This window comes from Cryptomeria japonica, chromosome 5 (genome assembly GCF_030272615.1).
Source record: "Cryptomeria japonica chromosome 5, Sugi_1.0, whole genome shotgun sequence".
Classification (NCBI taxonomy): Eukaryota; Viridiplantae; Streptophyta; class Pinopsida; order Cupressales; family Cupressaceae; genus Cryptomeria; species Cryptomeria japonica.
Window position 1 is genome coordinate 777483754 of NC_081409.1, and position 15035 is coordinate 777498788.

General features: G+C 38.7%; 1 protein-coding gene across 1 annotated transcript; it reads left to right on the forward strand.

The window, feature by feature from the left end:
• Positions 1-901: 901 nt before the first annotated feature.
• Positions 902-1465, forward strand: LOC131876156 (uncharacterized). The gene has a single exon (XM_059220974.1). The coding sequence runs from the start codon at positions 902-904 to the stop codon at positions 1463-1465; it is 564 nt and encodes a 187-aa protein (XP_059076957.1).
• Positions 1466-15035: the final 13570 nt, after the last annotated feature.

The following is a 15035-nucleotide window of genomic DNA, read 5'->3' on the forward strand; positions in this document are numbered from 1 at the left end:
TCTTGTTAATCCAGGTTTTAAGAAAGTTTTTATTATCTATTGTTATGCCTCAGAACATACCATGTCAGGGATTTTATTACGAAAGAATGAAGAAAAAGAAGAATTTCATATATCCTTCATGAGTTTTCCTCTCAAGAAACATGAATTGAAATATTCACTAATGGAAAAATAAGCATTTGTTGTTGTGAAAGTTTTAAAATAATTTAGGTACTATATCCTTCATGCTCATGCGATAGTTTATTTGCCGCATTCAGTTGTTAAGAGCATTTTAACACAACAAGATATAGGAATGAACAATAGAGCCTCATGGGTGTCTAGGATACATGAGTTTAATCTAGACATTAAACCAACAAAATTGGTGAGGGGACAAGGTTTGTGTAAATTAATTGCAGAAAGAAAGAATGAATTGAATGAGGAATTTCCTTTAGTCATATTTGTTGTACTTTGAGACTCTTGGTTTGCGGACGTTGCATATTACCTAATTTATGGAGACTCTCTAGTACATCTCTCTCTGAGAGAAAAATGGAATATGAAATTAAAGGCTGCTAAATATGTTATTTTTGATGATGTACTTTACAAAAAGGGGTTGGATGGAACTTTCTTACGTTGTGTAGATAATTTACTTCAAGAGTCACTGTTGAAAACCTTTCATGATGAAGCCTGTGGTGGTCAATTTTAATCAATAGTAAATGCCTATAAAATCTAGAGAAATTATTATTATTGGTTAGGTATGTTTAAGGATGCATATGCTTGGGTAGCTAAGTGTGAAAAATGTAAGTTATTCACTAGGAAGCCACAACTTGCATCATTCCCTCTCAGACTAGTTGTTATTGATGAACTATTTAAACAATGGGGTTTAGATTTTATAGGTCTATTGTCACATACTTCAAGTGCCGAACATATGCACATATTGAAGGCCATAGATTACTTCACCAAATGGGTTGAAGCCGTTCTGGTGCGGAAGACAACTTCTGAGGTTGTTTGTAATTTTCTTAAAGAAAATTTTCTGGTTCGTTCTGGGGTTCCTCTGAAGATTGTGGCTGATAATGCAACCAACTTCTCTTCTACCAAGTTTTCATTATTTTGTTATGATCATGGGATATCTCTTTCTCACTCTTCGGATTATTACCCTGAGGGTAATGGCCAAGCGGAGTCAAGCAATAAAAATCTGATAAATATTATGAAGAAGCTGGTGAGTGAAAACTTCAAAGACCAGCACAAAAGATTGTATGAAGCTCTCTGGGTGGATCACACATCTCCAAAAAGAGCCATAGGGATGTCAGCCTTTGAACTAGTGTATGGCATGGGGGCTCAAGTGTCACTTCCCTTAGAACTTACGACTTCAAAGTTACAAACAATTATTGAAGATGCATATTTTCAAAATTCTTTGGAGAAGAGGATTATGCATTTAATGAGGATTGAAGAAGAAAGAGATAAATTGGTTGATCTGATTATAGAAAATTAGATGTAGATTAAGAAAATATTTGACAGGAGAGCCAAGCCATGAAAATTTATGCAAGGTGATCAGGTCTTACTTTGGGACAAAAGAAGAGAACCAAAAGGAGCACATGCAAAGTTAGAGTCATTATCGAAAGGACCATTTTCAATTCAAGAGGTAAAAGGCCCTAATTCTTTCAAGATAGCATATTAGGATGGTACAGTTCTTCCCCTGACCTATAATGGGAAGGATTTAAAATTATATCAATTGTAAGCAAGAGTCCCCTGGAGGTCTTATACGTAAGTTTTATTGTGCTCGGTTTGTTGTTTCGATTTTGTTTTGTTTTTGTTTTAGTCCTTTTGGTTTAAGACTTGTTTGCAAAACCAGAGATCTTGGGGTTCATTTCTTAGTCTCTTGCCATCCCAGTCCCTAGTCAGAGCCAATGTTAGTCCTCCCTTATTTTCTTAAAGTTTCAATTCGAAGGTTCCCCTTTAATGTTTATTTTCTCTTTTTGGTCATGTATTTTCTTCCTTTGAACTCAAGTAATTGAACCTTTCCTTAGTTCAAAGTTCAAGTTCAAAGCGCACTTTAAACATAGTTGTCTTCATAGCTTTGTTTCATGGTAAAGGCAAGCACTTTGTTGAAAATTTTTAGTGAACTTGAACCTTTGAACATTTTTGGTTCAAGGTTCAAGGTTCAAAGTTATTTCCATGTCAGTTTTGTCTTTGCACGTTCATTGTCCTTTTGTTTGTTGGCATTGTAGTGTCATTGATGTCAACCGGTATGGGATGACCACTGGTAGTAGAGATGTATGTGCAACACTGCTATGAAGATGTACAAGATGAGATATCTTGCATATCACCTTGTGTTGTAGAACACTGGTAATGGTAAGGAAGATGACCTCAGGAGTCACTAGTGCAACAAGTTAGTGCCTGACTTGTGTGATGAGATAGAAAGGTGCTTAAGCGGTTGTTTGTGATGAAGAGGCAAAATATTACCTTAATCACATCAACACTGGAAGAGAAGAATGAACTAGTATGCTATGAGGTTGCAGAATAGCAGGACTCCCACTAGATGAATATGCAGTCAACATGGGAAGAAATGATTGACAATGAATGCACTCATTTCAGGTCACATGTTCCTGTTTGAAGAGATGTTGCTCAATAGGGAATTCACATGAACATCTGGCAGAAAGCAAATGGTGTTACTCCACCAAGCAAGTGGAGCTTATTTCCTATTGTGCATTAAGTGCATTATAGTTTGGAGAGATGAGAGTGAAGAGGTAAAGGCAAGCACTTGAAGGATCACACCGGACCTACCGGTGAATTGGAGGAATGCCCTAAGTGCTTGAGATCAGGGTTATGCACTAAACCGTAAAGAGAAGGCATGATTGAGATACCAGTACAAAGGAAGTGTGAAGTGTTTGTCACCTTGACAAACCGATAGAGGAAGGAACAACATTGATCAAGAAGAAAGGCTGAGTAGATGTAAACATAGGAATCTGACCTCACTGAAAGAAGATAGGAGTCTTGTGAAGGATGCCATGATGTCATCAAGAGTGGTAACTGGTATATGAGTCCACCGGTTATATAGGCAAGGTGTAGTTATAGAAGATTTCCCATTTGTGGGAATGAGCATACTCTGGATTCACCTGTCTAGAGACCAGTTTGAAAGTTCCATCGATAGTTCAAGATGAAGGCAGATATGATAAGGTAACCGATAGAATGGTTGAGACTAGAAGGGTTAGCAAACTGACACAAGTAAGAAATCGGTAGGGTGGTTGGTCGGTGATCCTACCTGGACCAACTCAAAGTGCCATGCTAGCAGATAGTCGATATGGATGCCACAAGGAGTCAATGTGGCAAACTTGCATTTGGATAAAGATGGAATATAGATCGACAGGGTTGTTGCAGGGTTGGTTAGCTTTAATGAAAGGCCACACAAATCACGGGACTTGCTACAGAGCGATTGCAGGGGTTTGAGGCTCGAGGTATAGAAGACAACTACGAGTCAGCCTAGAGTGATTAAGAAGATTGAGGCAACAGAGAAAACTGCACAACAGATCTTTCGTGATTGACCAAGGAATCAATTAGTAGGGTAAAAAGCAAGTCACCAGAGATGGAAGGTGTGATCCAGGAGATGCGAATATGGTAGAGTTGTTCATTTAGATGTTAGAAAGATTAGATCATGCAAGATCTGATTTGATTTGGTTTGCCTCAAGGATGGTGAGGAAACCCTAACCGCCTAGTTTTTGAGTTTCTTTTTGGAGGGAAAACCAGTCTATAAGTATATGGTAGAAGAGGAAGAAAGATGGGGCTGAAAGAGACAATTGAGGGATTGAGAAGTTGAAGGTCTCTACAAGAAAGAAGAAATTAGCCCAATGCTCAACAAGCATCTATGAGAAGAGTGAGAGAAAGGAAGAATCTAGTTGAAGCTTTGAACCGGTTGGATTGAAGAAACAGTAGTGTTTATACCGGTCAAGAAGAAGAGAAAGAGGCTGCAGAGAAGGTAAGCAGAGAACTAACAACGAGTAGAGTAGGTGAAGAACAACAAGGTAGGAGTTGGTGTAGCAGAGAGGATATCTCACTGACAGAGAAAAATATTTGAAATGGTTGCAAGATTCACTTGTAACATGATAACCACTTATGTATTTGATGTTTACTTTTTGAACACTGAGTTGTAGCTCGGTGCAAGGGTTGTAGCTCCTTGGGTTGGTGCCCTAAAGTCAAGGGTTGGTGCCCTAAACTTTGTAACTTTGATTTACTATGAGGTTGGATTGGAGCAGTAGACTCTAGCAACATTGCTCATCGAGGTTTTTCCCATCCAGGGTTTTTCTCGTATATGCTGGTGTTATGAGATGTCTTCTTATGTCTGTGTGTATTCGAGTTAGTCTCATCACTAACCGGTAAGTCTGCATTATGTTTGATTCATAAACCAGTATGCTCACAAAGAATAGCTAAAAGGAAAAATATAGAGAACCACTGATTCACCCCCTCCCCCTCTTAGTGGTGCATTGTATCTAACAATTGGTATCAGAGCACAGGTTCCTCATTAGAAGAGTGTTCTCCAACTTGGGTAGATTCTAGCTTAAGGACACAAAGGTTTGTCTAGTATCATTCTCCGCTCCTATATTTGATGGTTCAAATATTTCTATTTGGAGCTGCAGAATGGAAGTTTTCCTATCCTCCCTAGGGTTTGATGTATGGATGTCAGTAGTTGATGGCCTACCCAGAAAGGTCAATCTTCCTACCGGATTTGTAGAAGAAAGAAAAAACCAGTGCAATGAAGAAGCCATGAAGGCTATTTTCATTGGACTCACCGATGATGTCTCTTCATAGGTGGACAGTTGTAAAAAAACAAACAGCCTATGGGAAAGGTTGAAGAAGCTCTATGGAAATGAACCCTCAATAGTAGAACCAGAAATTGAAGCAAATTTGAGAAATACCTCTCATATTTATCTAGATGATGAACATAGATCTACTAGTAGCCATAGCAGTGATGAAGAAGGAGCTCAACTTTTCGTGGGTCAAGAATCTGAAAGTGGTTGGGCAAACAGTTCTCCTCAACAAATTATGTTGAGCAGTGATGATGATGAGCATGAAGAAATGGCAGATAGATCTTGCCATCAAGATCCTTCAAATGATGAAGAAGCAACATTAGTTGACCTTGAAGGAGAAATTGTAAATACTCTTGAAAAACTCAATAGAGTTAAAAGGGAATACAAGCTATTGAAGAATGCTGCTATTGTGGAGCAGAACTGGTTAGTCAAATGCCTTGAAGAATCTGAGAAATGCATCTCAGAGTTGAAGACTCAGGCAAAAGAGACCAAGAAATGCTGGTGTGAACATCTAGCCTCTCAGCCAGAGATAACAGACAAAAAACTTAAGGGGCTACTTGAAGAAAACAAAGGCCAGACCTCTCCAGGCAGAAATGTCTCTGTAAAGAAGGTTGACCTAGCCACAACCAGTGTGGACTTATAGAAAAAAGTGAAGATCAATGCTGCAAGAAGGAATCTTCATACAGATCCCAGAGGTAAGGGGAGATGGAAGAAGAAAGCTCCACTAGAAGCAGGAGGAAAGGGAAGTAGCAAAGGAGATCCTCCATTAGCAGAGGACTGAAAAATACTACCACCCATAGGGGGAAGCATGCATGGGAGAAGAATAAGAGATCAGAGGGAAGATGTTCTCAGAATGGACAACCAAGGATCCATTATCAAAAGGGTGAAGATGGGGATGCAAAACCGACAAGATCTTCTCATGCATGGAAGAGTAAATATGTATGTCATATGTCATCATTTGCCGGTTACTATTTGACATGTAATATTGATGGCCATAAGGAAAGGGAATGTAGGAAGAGATATAGAAATATTAATGTAGGATCTCATAGAAATCATGCTTATGGGAAGGATGTATCTAGAAGTAGATACATGCATGTTCCTTCTCCCGGTTATGCCAAGATTGTTTGTCATAACTACAATGGATTTGGTCATAGAGAGTTTGAATGTAGGAAGAAGAACCTGCAGTTACATGGAGATCGGCAAAATGGTCATGCTTTGCAGATAAGCGGTGACAGAGCATATGGGAGGCAGAGATCTACATGGAACCAAAGGAGAAATATCCTTGTAGGAGAAAGAGGATCGCTGGTTTTGCTTGCTAGTCAACCCAACATAACCAGGAGAAGATGGTCAGACTGGTATGTCAAGAGATTTCTGAATCATAAGGTTGGGATGGATATTGTGTGCTACTATAGCACTACTTCTGGTTGTAATAGAGAATCCACAAGGGAAAGGATCAATCAACAGGAGAAGAAGAGACCTACTCCCAAGCCTAAAAATAGGAAGAAGACCGTGGACCAGCACTATGCAGTTAGTGCAGAGGTGACATCTCCTACGGCCTAAAGGAGATGCAGGATCTTAGGGGGAGTAATGCACATTGAAACAATCATTCACCTCCTCAGTGAAAATGGCAACATGGAAGAACGTACTATTGCCATTGTGAAAGAGTAAAATGCAAAGATAAGTATGTGTAGATGTTTCCTTGACTACTCACCTTTAGATCAGTGATGGATCACTACTGCATATGTCAAGATGCAATGGTTAACAATTGGTATCATGTGTTAACTAGTATGTGCAGGATGTTACCAGTATAACTGCTAACAAAAACTTCAAAGTTATAGATGACAATAAAGTTGGAAGTTCATTGCATAACCTTGATAGCATGGAATGAGGAGTTCATGTCTTAGGTGATCCTGGAAAATACCTGAATGACATATGTTTGGCTCAGTTATTGATAATGCAGGCATGCATATTTTTTGGACTAACCGGTTTTGATTTTTGGCATGATGATAACATTTTTTGGCACTGTGTAGATCCAGAATCATCTCATAAGATGTGGTGGATATAATGGAGTTAAAGGATCATCAGATGATCACATATACACAACTGAACTGATATATGGAGGAAATTGGGGTCCTAGTACTGTACATGACTGAAGATGAGGACCTTAGATGTATGACTTAGGGGGAGTTCAAGTGCTCATCATGAAGAGTCTTGTAATGAAGAGCCGGCTTGCATGAGCTTGCAAGGATACTGATAGCTCAAACTATAGGAGATGGAAATTGCAGAGGTGTTGTAGGTTGACCGGCAAATGAGCAGTCTTCACTAACACATTAACAATTGGTATCAGTCATTCTACAAAAAGAGCTCAAATGGTTTTGGACCTGTGTACTCAATCAGTGTCAGCTGATGGTTAAGTTCCCCATCTCAAGTGTTGTGACTTGACAAGATGTAACAACCGGTGACAAGATAACAAGTGGTATCAAAGGAAGTGTTACATCCAATAAAGACAAAGGGGGAGAAAGAATAAATACATGGAGGAATGATATCCTGATAGTGCCCTTTGTCATTTTTGTCAAAGGGGGAGAAGGATTATGTAGTATACTGGATACTACATGTGTTGACATCAATGCCAAAGGGGGAGATTGTTGGAATTGTGTTCTCATTGATGTCAACCGGTATGGGATGACCACAAGTAGTAGAGATGTATGTGCAACATTGCTATGAAGATGTACAAGATGAGATATCTTGCATATCACCTTGTATTGTAGAACACCGGTAATGGTAAGGAAGATGACCTTAGGAGTCACCAGTGCAACAAGTTAGTGCCTGACTTGTGTGATGAGATAGAAAGGTGCTTAAGAAGTTGTTTGTGATGTAGAGGTTGAATATTACTTGAATCACATCAACACTAGAAGAGAAGACTGAACCGGTTTGCTATGATGTTGCAGAACAATAGGACTCCCATAGGATGAAGATGTAGTCAACATGGGAAGCAATGACTGACAATGAATGTGCTCATATCAGCTCACATGTGCCTATTTGAAGAAATGTTTCTCAACAGGGAATTCACATGAACATACGATAGAAAGAAGATGGTGTTACTCCACCAAGAAAGTGGAGCTTATCTCCTATTGTGAATTAAGTGCATTATAGTTTGGAGAGATAAGAGTGAAGAGCTAAAGGCAAGCACTTGAAGGATCACACTAGATCTATCGGTGAATTGAAGGAATGCCCTAAGTGCTTGAGATCAAGGTTATACACTAAACCGTAAAGAGAAGGCATGATTGAGATGCCAGTAAAGAGGAAGTGTGAAGTTCTTGTCCCCTTGACAAACTGGTAGAGGAAGGAACACCATTGATCAGGAAGAAAGGCTGAGTAGATGTAAACATAGGAATCTGACCTCACTGAAAGAAGAAAGGATTCTTGTGAAGGTTGATGACATGATGTCATCAAGAGTGGTAATCAATATATGAGTCCACTGGTTATATAGGCAAGGTGTAGTTGCAGAAGATTTCCCATTTGTGGGAATGAACATACTCTGGATTCACCAGTTTGAGAGTTCCATTGATAGTTCAAGGTGAGGGCAAATATGATAAGGTAACTGGTAGAATGGTTGAGACCGGAAGGGTTAGCAAACTGACACAAGTAAGAAACTGGAAGGGTGGTTGGTCAGTGATCCTACTTGGACCGACTCGAAGTGCCATGTTGGCAGATGGTCGATATGGATTCCACAAGGAGTCAACGTGGCAAACCTGCATTTGGATAAAGATGGAATGTACATCGATAGGGTTGTTGCGGGGTTGGTCAGCTTTAATGAAAGGTCACACAAATCATGAGACTTGCTACAGAGAGATTGTAGGGATTTGAGGCTCGAGGTCTGGAAGACAACTATGAGTCAGCCTAGAGTGATTAAGAAGATCAAGGCGACAAAGAAAACCATAGAACAGATCTTTCATGATTGACAAAGGAATCTACTATTAGGGTAAAAAGAAAGTCCCTAGAGATGGAAGGCATGATCTAGGAGATGCGAATATGGCAGAGTTGTGCATTCAGATGTCAGAAAGATTAGATCGTGCAAGATCTGATTGGATCTGGTTTGCCTCAAGGATGGTGAGGAAACCCTAACCACCTAGTTTTTGAATAGGTTTTTGGAGGGAAAACAAGTCTATAAGTATATGGCAGAAGAAGAAGAAAGGGGGGGCTGAAGGATAGACAATTGAGGGATTGAGAAGTTGAAGGTCTTTGTAGGAAAGAAGAAATTAGCCTAGTGCTCAACAAACATCTTTGAGAAGAGTGAGAGAAAGGGAGAATCTAGTTGAAGCTTTCAACTTGTTGGAGTGAAGAACTAGTAGTGTTTATACCGGTCAAGAAGAAGAGAATGAGGCTGCAAAGAAGGTAAATAGAGAATCGACAGAGAGTAGAGTAGGTGAAGAACATCAAGGTAGGAGTTGGTGTAGTAGAGAGGATATCACACCGATAGAGAAAAATATTTGAAATGGTTGCAAGATTCACTTGTAACATGATAACCACTTATGTATTTGACATTTACTTTGTGAACACTGAGTTTTAGCTCGGTGCAGGGGTTGCAGTTCCTTGGGTTGGTGCCCTAAAGTTAGGGGTTGGTGCTCCTTTGGGTTGTAGCCCATAAATCAGGTAGGGGTTGGTGCCCTAAAATTTTTAACTTTGATTTACTATGAGGTTGGATTGGAGAAGTAGACTCCAACAACATTGCTCACCGAGATTTTTCCCATCCTGGGTTTTCCTCGTATATGCTGGTGTTATGAGATTTCTTTTTGTGTGTGTGTGTATTCAAGTTAGTCTCATCATTAACTGGTAAGTCTGCATTGTGTTTGATTCATAAACTGGTATACTCACAAAGAAGAGCTAAAACGAAAAGTATAGAGAATCACCAATTCACCCTCTCCCCCTCTCCGTGGTGCATTGTGTCTAACATTGTTTTGTCCTGAAGACCATTTTATGTTCTATTCTATGTTATTCCTCAAAGTTGAACTTGAACCTTTGAACCTTTTGGCTCTTGGTTCAAGGTTCAAAGTTTGAAAGTTTTAGTTTGAGGTTTCATGTAGAAGTGGTTCATGTATCATGGAGGGAAAATGGCGGCGGAAAAGGAGAATATTCTGGGTAGTTTGAAATGTTAGTTTCTAATTATGGCAAAAAATCATGGTAATTCATGTGTCATGTGATGGAATGACCCAAAATTAAATGCATGCTTGTTATAAATCAAATCAGGTGTCAATTCACATGAGCTTACTTAACTAGTACAACTTGCTAGGATTTGAGTGTGATTTGTCCATTTTTGTTGCAAAAACTAGCAACCTTTCTAGTACCTTCTCAATAGTCATGAAAGTGAGGCAAGTTGAAGGTATTTTATCTGCATTTAGAAGGTTTCTAAGAATTTGTTGTTGAGATCAGGTTAGTTTCAATTGTTCCTTCTTCTACTGTATCTACTTGTTCTGGAAGCTAGCTATTGTTCATTCCCTTTGTTGTGTAGAAGAATCCATTTCATTACTAAAATTATTTGATAAATATGAGAGGGGCCATCATGAGGCCAAATCAACCAAAATTGGGGCACACTTCCTATTTAGTTAGATCACTTCCAAAGATGGGTGACCCTTCATTAGCATAGGCAAACCTCTTTGATTTTCTTGAGAGAGTTAAGAACCCAACCCAAAATTCTATGATGGAGAAAATTGTAAGTGGTCTGGTTGAGGCCACTGTATTTCCCGTCGCTACACCATGCTCGGAGCTAGTTTTAGAATGTATGGACTGATATGATGCAGATAATAGGTGTATTAGGGACATCAATGGTGAGGTGGTGTTGAAAATTAATAGGGAGACTGTAATGGTAGCCACGAGCATTCCTCATGAGGAGCTGTATGAGGATTGGACCATTTGTACTTCAGACTCCTTTTCTGAGAAGAAGAGAACTTACAAAAGTATAATTGCTAGGGACTGGTTATTGAAAATTCAAAAAGGAGGTTCTAGGTTACCAAGGCCCCTCACCAAAGAGCATTTCATAACAAAAGTACCGGATATTGTTCTTCTATTGAATAGATTGAAAGGAAATGCTCATGCATTTTATTGGGAAGATTGGATGTATTTCTACATCCAAGTCATGTTGAATGGAAGTGCGTACCTAGATTGGGGACAAGTTGTTGCAGAGAGATTGCATGAGTGTTTAAACAAATTTGTGGGGATGAGTGGTTTCTATATGTCCTCGTACCTATTTTATATGCTTTCTTGCACCCGAGATTGGAATGGCTTACAAAATGAATGTTGGATTGATGGAATAAGGGTATATGAATACTATCCTCACCTATAGGAGAAAAGATATGCAAAAAAATTCATGAGATGGAATGACATTTTTGCAGGAAGATTAGTTCATGAGTTGCAGGGTAATACAATTAGGAGATTGTCGATAGAAGCAATGGAATTTATTGGTATTTTGGGCAGTTTATTTATCCCGTTTGCTCAGTTCACCTATATTAGAGTTGGTGAATTTCAAGGTGAACCTTTCAAGTTACCCAGGTATGCTCTGGATAGCTATATTTAAATTGAATTTAGTTGACATCTAGCTTATATCTATAAGAGAAGTGGAGGAAAGTCTAGGGTTGTCTTCCCAGTAGAGCTGGGGTACTCTAGTTGTAGATCTGTTTCAGATGCTTTGAACCTTGAACTTGAATTCAAGAAGTTCAATTTGTAGTTATATGTTGATAGACATTAATTTGCTAGCCAAAGGTTTTCTATAGAGAACTTAAATGTTGATGATGGTTTTTATCGTGAACCTCACCTAAAAGATTACTAGGAGAATTGTGATGATGAGTTTGAAGTTAGAAGAAGATTGTGGTCGAGGTTCACAGTTCAACAAATTGTGACAATGGGGTTTTCCATGAATATCTCTGAAGTACAAGAAGAAGAAGGTGAGGAAGTTGTTGATCCTAAGTTCAATGAGAAGATACAGGGGCAGCCTATTCTAGAAGTTGATTGGGATAGGAAAGGGCATGACAACATTCAGGATAGAAATTTCAATGTGATTAGACAGAGAAAAAGATGGTTGAAAGACCACCGTCATGGACAACAACCCATATCTACACCTAAGAGTAGAAAAGTTAGTTGAATTCATGCAATTTATCAAGCATCTCTTTCCTCTTCTAACATTGTTATTGATATTGCAGGTAATGAGAAATAAAAGACCAAGAAAATCAAAATTGCAAACTTAGGAGAATCTTCATTGAGTTCTTCCCCTGCTCATGTCACCAAATATCGTAGCAAGAAAAGTATCCAGAAAATCCTTGCAGGTCCACTTGTAGTAGATTTAGATTCTAAAGAAGAAGCTTAATGAATGATGGACACTTAGATGCAATAAAATCTCATTATACGTGCTGCTGATAAGGAAAAGGAAACCCAAGAAGCTAAGGATTATGTGAACACCATGGCCATTGTTATCACCAACCAACAATCACCTCCACCCAGGAAAAACATCTACTTTTTCCAAGTGGCTAAGTGCTTCACTTACCAAGAAAAGGAATGTAATTCCCATCTCAATTCCAATAGAGGACATGGTTAGTAAGTGTCTAGGGAGAACATCAAAGTATGAGAGACATAAAATAGAAGCAATGACAGATGTGGATGACCAAAAAGGACATTGGATTGCGGAGGTGGCAAGACCCCCAACAGATAAAGATGTTGAGAATATCACTGAGAAGGACTTCGTCATTGAAAAAATTGATTTAGGGGTGACCTCTCAAGTTGCAGATGCTAAGCACCTATAGACTTCCACCAAAAGAATTCTAACTATAACTTGGAAAGATGAAAATGATAAAAATGAAATGAAATAGATCATAATGTAAATGGCCCAATATATTAATGTCATACATGATCCTAATCCATAACCACTTTCTCAAGTTCCTTTGTTATTTGATACAAGGTCGCCAATGAACCAGAGACTGCATGATCAGGTTCAAAGAAGTCAGATGGTTGTAGATGTCTTTAGTGAATGGCTAGAATCAATTGCCCAACAAGGTACTAGCTAAATTTCTAATTTGGTCAGGGTTTTTGAAAATGCAAAGTTTGTAGGCAAGGAGTTGGAAATAGAAATAATTGCTTGGGAAAAAGAGAAAAAAAAGTAGGTGGCTGTACTAAAGAAAATGAGGGATACACAGAGGTATGGAGTAATGAATTTCTTATCTTTTTGTACATGGTGTGGATGATAATGTGCTTTTCGTATGCAAAGAAAATATTGAATGGATAAATTCAATTATTGAACAGGGACGTGAAGAATCCATCAAGATTTTGAAGGAGTTAAAAGAACTGACTAATAATATGGAGAAATACATGAAGTGCATATATATTCAACTCCTAAAAGAAGATAAGCAAACACTTGAGGGCTCACCTAATATGATTCAAGATTTCAAGGATCGAGTGCAACAAATCCAAGAGGCAAAATCCTTGACATTAGAGGATTTCTCAAAAATTTCATGAATTGAGTCCATGTTACTGGTTTGCTTTGATTATCTTGAGATGCATAAGGGAAAGGTTGTGCAGGTGAGCAAAAAGAAATAAGTGTGGAAGCAACGAATACTACATATCAGTCTTCCACATTATCAGCTTATTCTCAACTTCTCCTCAACTCACTTGGAATGGTGAAATATTAGAAGCACTCCTTCATCTCAGGACAAATAGGTGGATGCCACGTCATCTGTAGGAGCTTGATCCCATCACTTTTTCTCATAGCTTATGCCAGTTTTCCTATTTAGTAGCTATTTTTTAGTTTTAAGGATAGACTTCTATAACTCTCATGAAGAGTTAATCTTTTTACTCTGGTTTAATTGTAACAAACTATCATAGCCTGGTGGCTATATGTACTTGATTAAAAGCCTTGTAAAAGGTCCGATAATTTTTGGGTTAAGATAGAATAGAAAGATTTTTTATATTTTTGTAATGCTATGAACTCTGAGAAGAAAGACAATTTGATCTGTGAATGAAATTACAACATTTTCCATCTTATAAATTTGTATGTTTATGAATTGAAGTGTGAATCTCTATGAGGATTTGGCTAAACTGCGGAATTTGTTATCTTTCTAATACAGTGTATATGAGTGTGCAAAAGGAAAACTTTTGAAATATTTGTCTTTCCAATTAGGAGAATGAAAGTCTGTGAGATTTTAGAATAAATTTGTGCTTGAAAATTTTACAGTGTTCATTTTGTGTTGACATATGAATGCTTACATGCCTTTAATGCTTTCTGGTAAAAAGTGTGCATGGAAATTGTCATAGTTTAAGCTTATTGAAAATCATTCTTGGGGAGCTGTACCCGTACACAGAGGTTAACTATTAAGTAGCTATCTAGCTATTGGTGTGCTTTTTGTCTTTTGTTTATGGGCATGCAGAAGTCAAAGAATTAGAATGCGTAAAAGGAAAATCTATTAACCAACACCTACATACGCGAGCACACTGTTGGCCATACCTTTTTGAGCCTCTAGAGTCAGATTTCAAGGCTTTCACTAGAGGAAAGAGAGTTGCTACACTTAGTAGGTTTATGGTATGTGATGACCATGCTCGCCATCATGTTCCACCCTGTGATGCTGATGGCCTTGATGGAGAGATGGGACGTGGATAACTTCACCTTTCTTCTACCCATGGGGGAGATGATGGTCACTCTCGAGGATGTGTACCACATACTTCATCTTTCCATCAGAGGAGAGAGAGTGAGATACCAAGTAGATCATACTGTTATGGATTATAGGAGGGAGTAGATCTACTATATTAGAAGAGAGATGCACGGTGAGATGAAAGGCCGCATTATGATCAGTTTGATTTTGCATCCCATCAGTGAGATTCCACTAGTGAGATGTTTGATGATTTCTACCATTGCATTAGCTATGTTCCCTAATGGGTGAAACACACACATGCATGGAGGTCTCACTTATGTAGTTAGAGCCATGGAGAGACATTGAAGGGTATTCTCCTGGGGGCGGAGCATGCTAGGCCACCTCTACCATGACCTAGGAGAGTATATTTTTGGATAGGGATGCAGTCTGATGACTTGCACACTACTATAGATCTAGATACTTGGGCACGTCACATGCACTAGACCTATTGGGGTTCCCATTGATTTGGTTCCAGAGAAGCCTAGGGTGTTTGCATATCCTCTTACCTGTGAGTGGTGGTTCAGAGATTTACTACATTAGAGAGTGACCTTTGAAAGATTGACAACAAAGGTTATCGGATGGAGACCCTACC